This window comes from Bombus terrestris, chromosome 6 (genome assembly GCF_910591885.1).
Source record: "Bombus terrestris chromosome 6, iyBomTerr1.2, whole genome shotgun sequence".
NCBI lineage: Eukaryota > Metazoa > Arthropoda > Insecta > Hymenoptera > Apidae > Bombus > Bombus terrestris.
Genome location: NC_063274.1, coordinates 9,140,897 through 9,156,018, shown reverse-complemented (window position 1 = coordinate 9,156,018; position 15,122 = coordinate 9,140,897). Strand labels below are relative to the sequence as shown.

At 34.4% G+C, this 15,122-nt stretch overlaps 1 protein-coding gene across 1 annotated transcript in view; it reads left to right on the top strand.

Annotated features, from left to right (window-relative positions):
• Positions 1-15,122, top strand: part of LOC100647023 (synaptotagmin-10) — a 53,432-nt gene that overhangs the window by 30,662 nt on the left and 7,648 nt on the right. Inside the window, exons 2-5 of the mRNA XM_003395974.4 lie at positions 9,652-9,914; positions 10,766-10,909; positions 11,236-11,364; positions 14,847-15,001. Of these exons, the coding sequence (XP_003396022.1) occupies positions 9,652-9,914; positions 10,766-10,909; positions 11,236-11,364; positions 14,847-15,001 (691 nt within the window). The remainder of the gene's footprint in view (positions 1-9,651; positions 9,915-10,765; positions 10,910-11,235; positions 11,365-14,846; positions 15,002-15,122) is intronic.

The following is a 15,122-nucleotide window of genomic DNA, read 5'->3' as shown; positions in this document are numbered from 1 at the left end:
GCTTGAACGCGCCGCGGAGAAAGTAAGCTCCAGTCGCTTAGATGCTACCGACGACTATCGATCAATTCGTGACCGCAAATTCACTGACACACAATTTGCCTGTAATTTGCAAGCACTTATCCGGCAAAGGGGAATCAACGTTGCACTCGGTTGTTAAAAAAAGATTCTACCTGGAGGATGTTTAAAGAGGATATGCTAGAACTAATTCGAAATCGATACCATGAGACATGCATATGGGGTGTTATGAAAGAAAGTCTGAGACCTTACTCTTTCACCTTAGTTCTCCACCTTATCTTCTTTCGACCTTCGATGGTTGCATATCTTTCGAATTCTCAATTTATAATATTTTTCTTTGTGTTTTTATTTCGAATGGTCTCTACGTTTTAAAGAGGAACTGAATGTTTCACTTTAAAAGTTTATAATAAAACGATACATTGCGGGATGTCGTTGAGTTTATTTTATTATGATCTGTTTCATGTTTTTATGGAATGGAAAACGATATAGCTTTTGTATTGTATATTTAAAAAATTGACATTAAAATTTTGAAACGAATCTTAAAATACTATTTATCATTCTAAAACTTCTTTGAGCTTATTCCTTACTGTACTATTAAATTGAAATATTTCATGATTATCGAGATTAAGCGGAACACCTCGTATATTACATAAATGCATGCAACCATCAACTAGAATGTATGCAAAACGATATATATGAGATTTTATGTAGGAAGAAGTATGTATATTCTATGACATGTATATTTTTATAGCATATTTTTTATTTATGTGCTAGTTTATAGCACGCTTTCCACATCATTATAGTCACACCTTTTTATGATGAAATGAAAGCTTTTTATCAGATATTTAGCACTTTTATCACCGGATTAATATTTCCTGGAACTGAATTAAATTTTAAAAGGTCGCGAATGGAGTTCAAATACAAAATTATTCTTAGATTAAAATTCGATTTGCATTATATCAAAATATAAATAGCTTTTCTCAGAAAGAACTGCACGTGGCTTGAAAAAATTTGATTTTACGTGTATATGTCGTAAAAAATTACTTTTATCTCGTCGTTGGCAAAATCATAATAACCTCATTCATAATAACCTGTATCAAAATCATTCTATCTAAATGCTGTACTAACATTAAATCTTTGGTAAAATTACAGTGACCCCATAAATTTTTTTGAATGAAAACTTTTGATAAAGTTCAAATGTGAACTTTTCACGCTTACATCGACCAGTTTTCTGCCGTGATAGCTGTCAACATGATTGATAAACACGCGCCACGGTTTTAAACTCGGCTCGACAGGTTCCTCCTTCGCAGAGTCGTTCTTGGATATTCGGGGTGTTCCTGGATTATTCCTCGACGATAAGTTGACATTGTTAACATCATCCGCGTACGACACTGAAATCTTCTTCATCTCTGTGATTATCGTTTCTCGTACGGACAAAAAGGGACAAACCTGTCGCGTGATCCACGTTTGAATTTTAATTGGCTCGATTACACGCACGACTTCGCGCCGTTGATGCTTTCGAATCGTGTCCAATATCGCATAGAAGTGAAATTTCAATCGAATATAAATTGTAATAGAGCGAATGATAGATTTCAGTTTGAGAGCATTTAGAAATATTATACTTTAGTAATATTAATTAATACTTTTTAGTATTTTATATAATTTTTGTTAAATTGCTTTCTGATGAAAAATATATACGAGAGGATGATAAATAACATTTTGGAGTTTATTGTTGATTGTCGATTAACAGGAATATTTTATGAGAAATTCCAAGCTATCTTTTATCAAATTTTATTGGTTGTATTACAATATTTAGTACTTCCATCTTTTTGAAATTGCCTCTCAATGTGAAATATATAACCTGAAAATAATAAATAGTATTTTACTGTTCGTTATTGGTTTTCGATTAACGATAATGTTTCACGAGAAATTTCAAGTAATTTCTTTCTCAAGTTTTAATGACTGCATTATCATATCTAATATTTTATGTAACTTTCTAAAATTGTCTTTCAGTGGAAGATAAATAGCACTTCGTAACTATTCTTTTAAATCATTTATCTATTGTTTAATATACTTCTCGATATTACAAACAATTTAAGCAATAAAAATCAATGTGATTATGATACAAAGTATAACGAAAAACGAATATTTTTTGACAATAAAATATGATTGTTTTTGTTACTATACATGGCTGATTAATTTTACACGAATTCGTCTTTTCTTTTTTTACAATATATCATCCACTACTATTTACAAAGACAAAGACTTATTATTCGTTTAACAATTCATTACATATTCATGTCGTGTTACAAAGACAACGAAATTAAATTATATTCACTTCATAAATTCTCGCGCACAATAATTAATATCCAAATTCGCTATTCCATAAATTGCTTCTTCCAATTAAGCTACCAATTAATTAAGTTGAAGAATTACGCTTTCAAAACTTTGTCGATGTAACAATATATATACGTACATATAATATAAATATAGATAATATGGATAATATTTGACATATTGTAAAATATTCTTCTTCAAATTATCTAAATAAAATCCAAGATATCAGATTAAATCAAATCAATCGAATTACATCGAATCTACTTTTATTATCGTCCCTAAAGGTCTCAGAAAACTCGTGACGAAGAACAAACGAAATACAGTAGGTCGAAAGGTCGCCGATCAAATTGTCCGATGTCCCAGATGATGCAAGTGAAACGTGACAGTCCAGCTAACCTCTTGGAGATTACAGCGCGCGTTAGAAAGGTAAGGTCAAGGTTGTGAACATTTCGTCACACAGTGATCAGTGCGTCACGTGTCATGGTCATGAAAATCAATCTGAAATATCCAATTCAAATATAGCTCGTATTTTGTATTTCTCGATCGATTGGTCAATATCGTCTTATCATGAGTTTTCTATCAAAAAGGGATCGTTCCAATTTCGTTTCTTCATAACCACTGTAGCTGAATTTTAGAGTCGTAATTTGATTAGAAAACAGTTCAGTCACGAAAAAGATGAAATCCTATATTTGTGAAATTTGCAAATATTGATAAATTTTATATCGACAAAATATTTTTCATTAGACAGGATGAAAAAATTTATCAATAATTTCATTGACTAAAATATTTTTATAAAAATTAAAAAAAAGGTGATAGATGATCAAGCAATTGTTTCGGGAACTGTAATAGAAAAATTAATAGAAAATAAATTACTCTAAAATTTTTCATTGTATAACTATAATACAGAAATTAACGGAATTCCAACCTGCATCAATACCGTGGAACTCGATCATTTTATTGTATCTACTTGAGCTATCTTTATATGTAATATATTTCTTTAATCTGGACGTTTATCATAAATACTTCGTGAAGTTCCGCTTAATTGGAACTAGGTGCAGAGGGTAAAAATTTGCGCGTTACCATGGTAAGGTGTCTGTGCAACGCACAAACCAGCCCATATAACCTTGCCGCCTACGCAACCGGGATGCGAGGGTCAAGGTTGGCATGTAATCCACGCGGAAGATGAAAAAAGCTAGCATAATCGATAATTGAACGGCTGTATGGCGGGGAATTTGCGCAAATGGAAGGTGGGCCACATGGCTAGGCAATTTGAAATATCACTGGAAAGCCATGCGGCACGTTTTCCGAGCATGTAATGACTTCCGGGACTCCATGTTTCCAACGCTTTGTCATAATATTCCAACTCAATAGAGACTCCATTGATACCGGATATGACTGAATATGGAACTTTATTAAAATAGCGACCTAGTTTAAGAAAAATCATACGTTACGATTTTTATACTCTTTTCCACTCTCCTTTTCTTTTTTAATTTCACGAATTAAGTGAAGAATTTCAGCGCCCGATAAATCTAAAATGCAGATATACTGTAACGTCCTGTGGAAAGAACAATGATAAAGGGTGTTGCACGGAAATTTATCGCTGACGGATACCATTTTAAAGAGCCATTGAGACAGAGATATCGTGTATTGTAAGGTGTCAAGGTTGTTATCATGTACAAAGTATTTTAATAGGACGGATGGATTTCATAAAAGAAATTAAAAACTAAATGGACATAAATTAACTTTATAAACTGACTTTGCTTATGATCTCGTTAGTGATCTCGTGTAAGGGCCATATCCTTTACAGCATTTTTGGTAAGAACATCTAGGAATATCCAAGCTTTGTAACTTCAATATAGAATGTGTTAATTGCATATATTGTAGTTGAAATCTTCCCATAATATAATAATTAAATTTCGAACTCAGTCAAACTCAGTTACAAGAAGAGATGCAGTTACAAGCAACTCAAGTTGATACACTACGTAATGATACAAGGAGAGCAGAAAATAATTTAGAACTATTGAACTATTTAGCTTTACCTTTGCACCAGTTACGTATCCCTTGACTGCGTCTCAACGATTTCCACGTTGAAATAGCTGGCGCCTACATCGACTGTAAAAGTAACTCGAGCTTTTTCCTCTCAACTATTCCCTCTTAGTCGACGAAAATAAAATATCCTCTTGCGAAACGACTCGTAACTCTCGTAACTGTTGCACCGCATACCGAGCGATATACATCAAGATGGTGGGCGGGGATGAGTCAGAAAATGGCCTCGGAGAGCTTTGCTACTACTAAAAAATGCAGGCTGGACCGTGTTCACCCTGTTGCAAACGAATATTAAGAGGCGGGTAAAGAAGTAATTCGCTAGCATCAATCACTTAGGCGCGCACGTAGAGACGCTATGGCATTCGAGACCGCGATTCTCGAACGAATGGGTCGTAAATCGAATTTACGCCCAAACTTGCGCACATTATCACCTTCGCTATGCGATCATCGCTACCTTGCTCCACTAAACGATAAGAATGAAGAGACCTTGGTAGAACTCAGCTATTCAAGCTTTTTACGACCTTCTGGTGCGTGGCTTCACGATTACCGATTCGTTACGATAGGGTGAAAAACAAACCAGTGGAAGTCAGAAGGGTATAGGAAACTTATTGAAGACGCAAGATAGAGTGGAACACTGATTCCCGGAATACCGATACGACTTTATCGATATTCGATTTTATTACGAACGATAACTTAACCCATTTACTGTTATGATTCCTATCTAGAAATCATAAAAAGTTATATATATATACACCGTAAATATTATGCATTATGATCCTAAACTGGGAGGTTTTCATCAAATCTATCAACCTAAAATTTCCTTTGGATAAATAAGTAATTGTATGTACGTTCTTTTTTTAAATTTCCAAGTGCAGTCTAAAAGCGTAAATTTATCGTAAAAAGTCGTAGGAATTGGAAAGAAAAACGAAAGTGCCGTTTGATGGATGATATTCTGGTTTATCGTAGTATATTCTTGGGAGAAGTCCTTGCTACATGGACTATCTATGACCGCCTATAACGGGCCTGTGCAAATGCGGTGATTGCAAATCTTCGTGATTTTATACATTCAGTGACACACAAATTTACAATCATTATGAATACAGGGAACAACATGGTCGCACGTAATTCGTAAGAATATCGGATCGAATAGGTGGTAATTATTTTTAGTCGTGACGGGCTATGTAATTAAAGGATCGTTTATTTAAATAGGGCAATTTACGTTTCGCAAGTGTTACATGCTACTTAATTCTGCATTAGAAATCTGTGTATCCGATACAGTTTGTTTCTTGTGCGAGATCCAAATATTTCAGCAAATTATTAAATTTAAGCAGGACACTGAATTAAATTTTCATTTTAATTAGGATGTAATATATTGTATGAAAATTATATCATAATATGCAAGGTACCCATATGGTTTTAATCGAGATAATTGTACCTATTATAGTTACATAGTAATTCTAATTTGAACTCCAAATCCACTAAAGATGAATTTATTAACAAACGATAAATATATATTTATCAATCAAAAAATACGAACTGTTCATACGTTGTTTTAAATTGTCCTGCAAATTTAGTCCTCGAAGTACTATCTACTCGGTTGATCGGCCACTCCTTTACTAGCCGCAATTTTTAGGTATGGAATCTACTTCGCAGGATTTATGCTTCTGCCAAATCTTAAGTTTACATACGCGTCCGATACGATTCTTGTATATTAAATAAATTGCTGAAACAGCCGTATTTATATAAAAATTGAAGAGTTGATAATCCGGATTGTTTAGTCCGATAAAAGGTACATCCAACAAACGAAAAATTCAGGTTCATATATCGGTTCAATCGTTCTAATCCAATCAATCATGCGGTAGCATCCTCACCGATTCCAAAAACAATATTTGTGCGATGGTTGTACGCGTTGCTTTTGTCTTGCCGTGGAATCGATATTTTATTTTAAAATGGCTGTATATATGATATACGAGCATCGAATACATTTTTGTATTGACATGCGTATAACCTGAGGATTTATGTAAAAGCGCAATGAAATTTATAAAAATGCAGATATCGTGTCATAGAGAGTTCGACGCAAAAAATTGTATAGAATAGAATAAATTCTGATTCGCACAAATCATCTATACTGAAATATAATGAATTCTTTATTTGAAATAATTAAGATTTATTTTTAAAAAATGCTACTGAAATATCATGACTACATATACATTTCCTAAATTAATATTAAGGAAAAAGTTTGTTACACAGGGTAGATTAACTTCAAAGAAACTCAGTGCTCTAATTATAGAATTTCTTTAAACTCCTAAACATTCAAATTTATTTAAACCTTGAAGTATTCTCTAATATTTCTCTTCATTTCTATTTCAAACCTCTACATTTTACAATTAACTAACAGACTTCATATTGATCAATATCACTGATTGTTACGAGTCCTTCGAATAACGAAGATGGCTAATTAAAACAAATCCGGATAATAAAGAAAATCGACGAGTTGGAAAATCGATTTGATTGTATTAATCCGATTAGTCGTACTTCAACCTCTCTGCAGATTTTTCCGTTAACCATTGCCCATAACGATTGTATTTAGCTTTACTAGTTAAAAAAGAATGTATAGAAGGAATCAGATTTAAGTATCAAGTTATAATCATTTTTAATATCCTCGATCGCTTGTTGATCTTCCTACTGTTCACAAAAGATGAGAGTTGCCATTCCGTGTGAAACGCGTTACGGTCTCTTCCGTTAATGAGTTTCTTAGTTATCAAGTTAGATAGGTTTCCATTTTATTCTGATTACGTTTAACTTTTTAGGAAGTAAAATTTTTCAAACATCTCTTCCTACATATCATAAAATAGCTTAATTACTCGTTCGAGGCTATTCTAAATTAGTAAATTAGGTGCCCCGAATAGCTTGGTATTAAACATAATGCATCCAAAAGATGTCCCTCAATCAGGATTAGAGGCTTATATTAGACAAGGCTATGACAGTTATCTCTAATTGATTACTGTAGAAAATGGTCTGGATCAATAAATTACATAACGCGTTAGCAAAACATTAATAAGAGCGAAATTAATACAAATTAACATCTTATTTAAAAATTAAATAATAATTATTTTTAAAGCATTACTGTACCCCGATGTTCACTTAATGAATCTGTATCGTATTTTACCTTCAGTAATAAGCTTGAAGCAACCCTATCCTTGAAACATTATCTTGTCTTGGAACAACAAGAAATAAATATAGCAAATCACTTCACTATTACCAATACTTCTTTTTTTGTTACCCAACTTGGCAAAACCGTACTTACAAATATTCTCATCAACGCTAACTAGATTGAAACTAAATACCCTAACTATATAAGTAAATAAATGTAAAATATTTAAATATTTAATTTTCTAAAAATTATAATTATATAATCTCTTTCGGAGTGTCGAATAAATCTACGATTAAGTACCTACTACGCTGATGAGTCACTCACAGGATCCCAGTAATTACAATGCAAAAACCTAAGTAGAGGATACAAATTCTCAGAAGTAGGGAACCAAGTTTAAAACCTGAAGGCGTCGACATCCGCTGATGTAGTGAGAAAATCATTGTTCGTCAAACCGATGCGGACACGCGAACGCCTAATGAAGCATCCTACCCGTTGGAAACTCATTCTATTTGCATTATTCGAGGCGCTCGTTGTATTATTATACGATCCAGGTGGTTGCGACGAGTTCCTGTCATTATGGGCGTTGAAGACACGATTAATAAAGACGGCAGAACAAAACGCTCTTCAACTCGAGACTCGTTTACGTGAAGATGTGTCTAACGCAGGCATGAGCAGCTCATGACCGTATATTGTGATGGAAAAACTGCTAAGCGTGTGTGTATGTATGTGTGTGGAACTCTATATATTAAATCTGACAAATTCACAGCTGTCTTGGATCTAATTATTGATTGTAATTATAATAAATATAATTATTCATCCCAGCTATAGTAAAATATATCTACTTTTAAAACGCACATTCTCTGCCAATTTTCATAAATCATATCTAAATTTTTGAGTAAATTTTTGTTACATTTTATGTATCAATATCAAATTCCCCAAAATAGAAACGTAGTCCATGTTTTAGCGCATGCGAAAATCCATCTGGCTCTCATTTTCTCCTGGGCGACCCGCAACGCTATGTGTTACATTAATCACTGTGCATGTGCGTTAAACGAAGCGTTATTCTTCATTTGCATCAACTTCTGCCGACGTTGCGAAAATCATCTATGACTTTTTGCTGTCGGACTTTAAATGACTCACCGTGTGACATATTGTAGGCTTAAAAGGCATGGACAATAAACATTTTACCTACGCTCTTTTCTGTTTCTTCTTTCGTTCCTTTCTTTGCAGTGAGCGGAGGCGCTTGTTAGGCAAAGCGAGCAACTTTGGGAATGTTTTATTATGTCGCGGTTTATCAAAGAATGTTACTACTTCTTTTTCTTAGTGGATTTGTATTTTTAATTAATTACATAACAGAGAAACATGAAATTTGTGACGTCCGTTTATATCGAAATGATCAACTATCTTAAAATTAAAAGATAGAACATTGTAATTTTATTCTTTTATCATTAGGTAAATCTTCAACCATATTCAAGTGTATCTATTGTCGATTCATACGAATTAAAATGTTTGATCGTGTTCACTGTATTTATCTTCCAGATTTAAATCGATACTGAAAAATATTCTTTATTTGCTGTGCTATGCATTTCATTAGAATTCTCTCAATTCTTCAAAAAATATAATTATCTTATCGAGAAACCGTTCTAAACACTGTTTCACACAACTCGAAATTATCCAAAGTTGCGCAATTAAGGGTCTGGATGGTGTCTATCTTCCACTATCGATCGGCACCATGTAACAGCTTATTCGATTTAACTGGTATACTAATTTCGTGAGTTCCTCGCGTGCTTTGCTAATCTCTAGACGAAAAGACATTCCTTCCCTTGATTAAAATTTTTAGCTCCGTTAGGCGCCTTATCTCGCTGTCTCTTGTCTAATTTAATTAACTACCAGCTTAGGCCTTTGAACGTGTCTATGTCTGGTAATTAACGTTGAATTTCGTTATATTATCTCAAAGTCTTTTCTATTAACCGTCCGTCAGTGATTCATGGTACTTTAATTGAAAGCGAAATCTAACGAATAAAAAAGAAAAAAAGAACATATGAGTAGGATTGTTGAAGAAAATGTTCCGTGTTAATGTCCTGTGAATTTTCTCGCAGAAGAATGGACGGAAACGTTTCCGTATCAGCTGCTGGTTGGAACGGGAGTAGCGTTGATGGCTCTATTACTGTTAGCTGCCGTGAGCTTCCAATGTTCTTCTACCTGGCGATGGTTAATGAGGGTGAGACGGCACATGAAGGAGCAAGACGCTGAGAGCGAACTATCGCAGCAAAACGCTATACGTATCAGTCATTCTCTGCCGGATCTCCAATCAGAGCCAATCACTCACGAGTACGTCCAAGAGCAAAAAGATAGCAAAAAGGTATGAGCGATAATATGTGTACAGTAGAAACGAGCTGCTTTCTTCTTTTCTTTGTGTACTATGAATACGCTTCTTGTGTACCGATTATGAATATGAATTTATTAGTCTAGAATAGTGGTACGAAGTTTTACTTTGCGTATGATGTAGATACGAATAATGTTTAAGAATATTAGAAATATTAGAAAACTTTTGCATCTTTCTATGTCGATATACGCTTTATTTAAGAATAACGAAGATTGTGACGTAATACGCAAATCGAGCACTCTACAGGGATAGCAATCTTATTTTTCACTTGATAACGTCAGCTCATCTCATCTACTATCCATCATTAATATCCTACAGCAAAAACATTAGCAACTACGACGAACTGTTAATAAGAAGCTGTTATGAAGCTGTTAATAAGAATAAAAAGTACTGAACTTAAAAGAAAATTAATAGACAGGTTTTTACGAAACGCGAAGATACTTTCGAATATCGCTTGAGTATTACTTTTCTTAGCACTCAAACTTCAAATGAATTTTAGCAAAATTATTTTCTTAAGAAAATAAAATTCAGAAACTATAGAAGATTGTTCAATCATAATAATTTCGAATATTCAAGTAACCATCTTTCTTCCTTGTAGGTATTATATACGAAAATTATATTAAAAAGATTATTCCACTGTCTAGTTTGTTTGCCGCGCAAAGTTTACTTGTAACAATACCGAAACGCATAAATGGAAATTTCAAGTAGCGAAGCATTACCGAAGAAAGTTGTTAATTGAGCAGCTAACGAAGAGGCGGTCGACTTTCAGGATAAACTTCTGAGATATTAAGACGCAATGAACGTGTTACGCTGTGGCTTGTTTATAGGTATTGCGCCAGACGACCCTACCCATCGTACCGATGAGACACCAGAGTTTTCAGAGACAACTCTCCCATCGTCTCGATCTACCGATTAAGTTTAGCATTTGCAGTCTGGAGAATCGTAGCGATTCCAGTCTTGGCTTGATCAAGGTACGCTTAGCATTAGCAAATCCCTTTTCTTCCTTACTTTTATAGAAGTGGAATACAGTTAATCAGAAAATCTATCACAGAATTCTAAAAGAAAAATTTGGTATTAAACGAAGAAACTGAAAACAATACAACAATAGTAACAACAATATAAACAATAGTAGCGTCAAAAAACAAACGATTTAATAAAAGCTTTTTCGTCGAACGATCTTCCGAAAGAACTTGACATAGACTAGACAATGTAACAATGTAACGACGTGCAGACAAATGAAACAAACTAGCAAATTCAGTTTGTTGGAAGTTTTAAACGTGCGTCTCCGCATTTGCAGCCGGAACTTTACAAAAAGGAGCTGGGACAAGAGGACGCGGATAGTTGCAGTACCACGGAGATGGAGTACGCCGGCAAGCTACATTTTGCTTTACGCTATGACAAGGAGATGGAGGGTCTTGTGGTCAAAGTGAGTTTCACGATATTCCAACTGGATCTGTATTTTGTTTGCAGTCATTCGTATATATTATAAAAGCATTCCAGGTACAACTGGAGTTGTCATATCGGATATTGTTAGTGTTGTTTATGTTATGCCCCGAGGATTAAGATCTAACTATCCGCGGTCTACCTCTTGAGACAAGCGAAGAGTATTTCGATTTACGTCGTTGGCTGTATTAACTTCATAGAGAGAAATATTGGAGTAATTATAATTATTGGCGGATAAACCACGCCCCTCTGAATGACTGATTAATATTTGTAGAGTTATTGATCTCAAGGAATTCCTCCCCTTCTTTGCTTCCACTCTTCATCGTTTCTACCTCAGATCTGCTAATTCACTACTAACAAAAGTATAAGTACTCGAACTCAAAATTAAAACACTTTTTAAGCCATTAATTCTCGAAGGCAAGGCACGAGGCGCGAAATTAAACCGTCGTGCCGCGGCGCGACGCAGCAGTGATCCAACCACGAACACAGTTATCGGCGTATCGAAAACCGTTGTACGTGCCTGGTAGTCCGCTCTTATTCCTTTATACCGAGTGTCTCTATCGGCAGAAGCTGGTGCCGAGCTTTTTTCCAAAGCGACGCACGTACCTCGCGAAATCAACGTGAAACACAGAAAATTCTTTTTATTGGCACGATGACCGACATGCGCGCTCTAGTTTCATCGTTCGTTTCAAAATCATATTGTTCTTGATTTAGGATACGTTCGATCACGTGCAGCCGCTTCAATTAAACCGCACATTCGTCCAAGGTCGTGATGCGTCCGAGAAAAAATTTTCGAGATAGATAAAGACGGGGATGCATAAAACGAATCGATGATGCATAATCCGATCGAATCAAAATTCATTTGGTATTCATCGTTACGCGAACGATTCGTGTCCATCGTCGATGATTTACGTCAAAGAACGATCACCGCTCTTCTCAATACATGATTCCTTCTCGAATCTAGGTACTAATCCTACATTGAATATTCATAGCTGAGAGTGGTATTACCTAAGAACTGGTTTTCCAATAGAGAATCTGTACTGGAATCAATTATGGAACGTAAGCGGATATTTATCGATTATCGGTAGTAGATATTGTTAACATATTATTAGTAAAATAGCTCCTGGAATATTGAGTGTAGAGTGAATGAGTAGTGAATACACGAATTAACAATGTAAACTAAATGTAGCAGAATACTGGGGATATACCGACTATCGGTTATTTTTGTAGTCTGCAATTAATCGGTGATTAATCGTCAGCGAAAATGGCTGATTGATCGGTCTTAAATTCCTGGTTTTACTGATAATTTGATGAAGCATAGAAATCAAAATACAATGTTTCTTTATGTTATTAACATAATTTTAAACGTTTTTAATATGTAGTATACTTGCTTGTGAATATATATTTGTACGTAACATAAAAGATTAAAAATAATAATTAGTATTCATTGAAAGAAACTAAATAAGTACCAATTAACTAGAAACATTGCTCATTATTTCTTAATTTTAATTTTTTAATTAAAAACCCTTCCAAAAGACGAAACAAGACGTAATAAAATAAATCTAACGAACAACGTAAAAAAATTTTTTTCTTGGGTTCCTTATATCATAAACTTGACACGTTTTGGAGCGATGTTTGAAAATGATCGGCAGAGACGACTAGTCGGCCAAAATCCTAATCGGTGCAACTCTAAAGAATACTTTTATCTTAATAAATATGATCAATTTTAAAAACCTTAAGGAAATATGAACATTGATAAGGACATTCAGGTTATCATTAAACCATCTACCCTTTAAAAGGGGAAGAAGTAGGACATTAAATTCTGTCCCGATACCTTTAACACGTACTGTTTGAAACCAAAAATCACTCTCATATAACCACCTAAAAATCGGAAGCACACGTACACATATACACATGATACAATTTCATTATTGCGAAAAACTTTGAAATTTCCAAGAAATAAAAGTAATATCCCAAGTAGTGGAAACGACAATTACACTATTCTACGGTGCATAATTGACCCACTCGTTCAAACAACCACCATTGTGGCGAACGCTGAAAATAGATCATCAATGTGGGGACACCGATTCTATTACAGAGTCTGTCAGAATGAGAACGTTTTCGTGATGCTCTACGTGTGTAGGCAAATTCAACTCGCAATTGCACTCAAGCGAGGTAATTACCTGGTCGCCATATTTAGTGTGAGCTATTCGATAATGATAATAAAGTATCTACGTGATGGTACTATGATGGGCAGTGCTCTTGGTTAGATTAGCACCCGATGCTATCGTAACTCTGCCGTCGCTGTTTGACTAATAAATAACGTGTCGACGTGTTAACGTTCACAAAATGGAATTGAAGGTGATTGAATTCGTTCTAAACAGGGCGGAACCCACGTTTCGTGGCACAGAAATGTAAACGCGACTGGATGTATGCATGCCACGTAATCGGTCTCATTCATAAATTTAGTCGAGGACAAAAGTATAAAGGAACGCTGGTAAAACCCAACGGGACTTGAATATTTTTATTTCCCTCCTTTTCATCAACCCTTCCATCGCTGCGCGATTGTAATAATATTCCAGATTAAATGGCATTAGGTTGAATAAGACGGGAATTAGGAACGCTGTCGCATTATGCATCCATTTATTATTCGAGAAGTTGTCGAGTATTGTAAAGAATGTATTCTATCGGATTTTTGTTCAAAATTCAGCTTTTTTACTATCTTTACAAATTAAAATTTTTACTATCTTTAATACTTTTTATGTGCCACGAAACTTTTATTTCTTTTGTTTAATTTTCGGAACGGAAACTTGTATTTTTCAGTTCCTAGATACAAATTGTTATTACACATACAAATTTAAGCGAATCACTTTGAATGTATAACATTTAATAACTATTGCCTTAAGTTAATACCTTCTCAGTAGCTTAATAAATGGCAGCAGATATACATGGATGTCAACTCAATCTACTTAAATTTTTATTCGAGACACAGCTGACATCAATCTTGCACATTTCCATACATACAATACACTTCCCTTCAAACGGATCGGTTTCACAGTTTTCTGCATACCAAGCAGCTTCACAATTCCAGACAGATGGAATAGATGACCAGTCTCCCAATATTACATCGAAATATATTTATACAAGTTCCCGTTATACATTATATTCAATACCTACTTTTGTAAGTCGTTTCATTATTCGTTACTTTATTATCCAACAGACAATTCAAATCACCATCATATTATATCTATGAGGAGCAAAAAATCATTTCCATACATGTACATTTTTTAATGAGATCTTTTAAATTATATCGACATGCTCGATTATTTGACACCAGTTCGCTTTATTGACAGTTCTTTCGATACGTTTCAACCGAGTTAATTAAGATATACGTATCAAAGAAAAGGACATTTTGGAAATATTTTAAATAGTCACTGTAATCCAAAAATATAATATCTCTTACAGATTCTAGAAGCTCGAGAATTACCAGTGAAGGATGTGACAGGCAGCAGCGATCCTTATGTTAAAGTGTATCTTTTACCAGACCGAAAGAAGAAGTATCAAACGAAAGTGCATCGAAAGAATCTAAATCCCGTATTCAACGAAACGTTTATATTCAGGTTAGCACACGCGATTGAACGAATTTTAAAATAATTGTGTTAAAAGAAAAGTTCCTGGACCATCTGTAGTTTTATAAATTATCGTCTTACATGTGGACCTTTCATGACACCAATACAATTA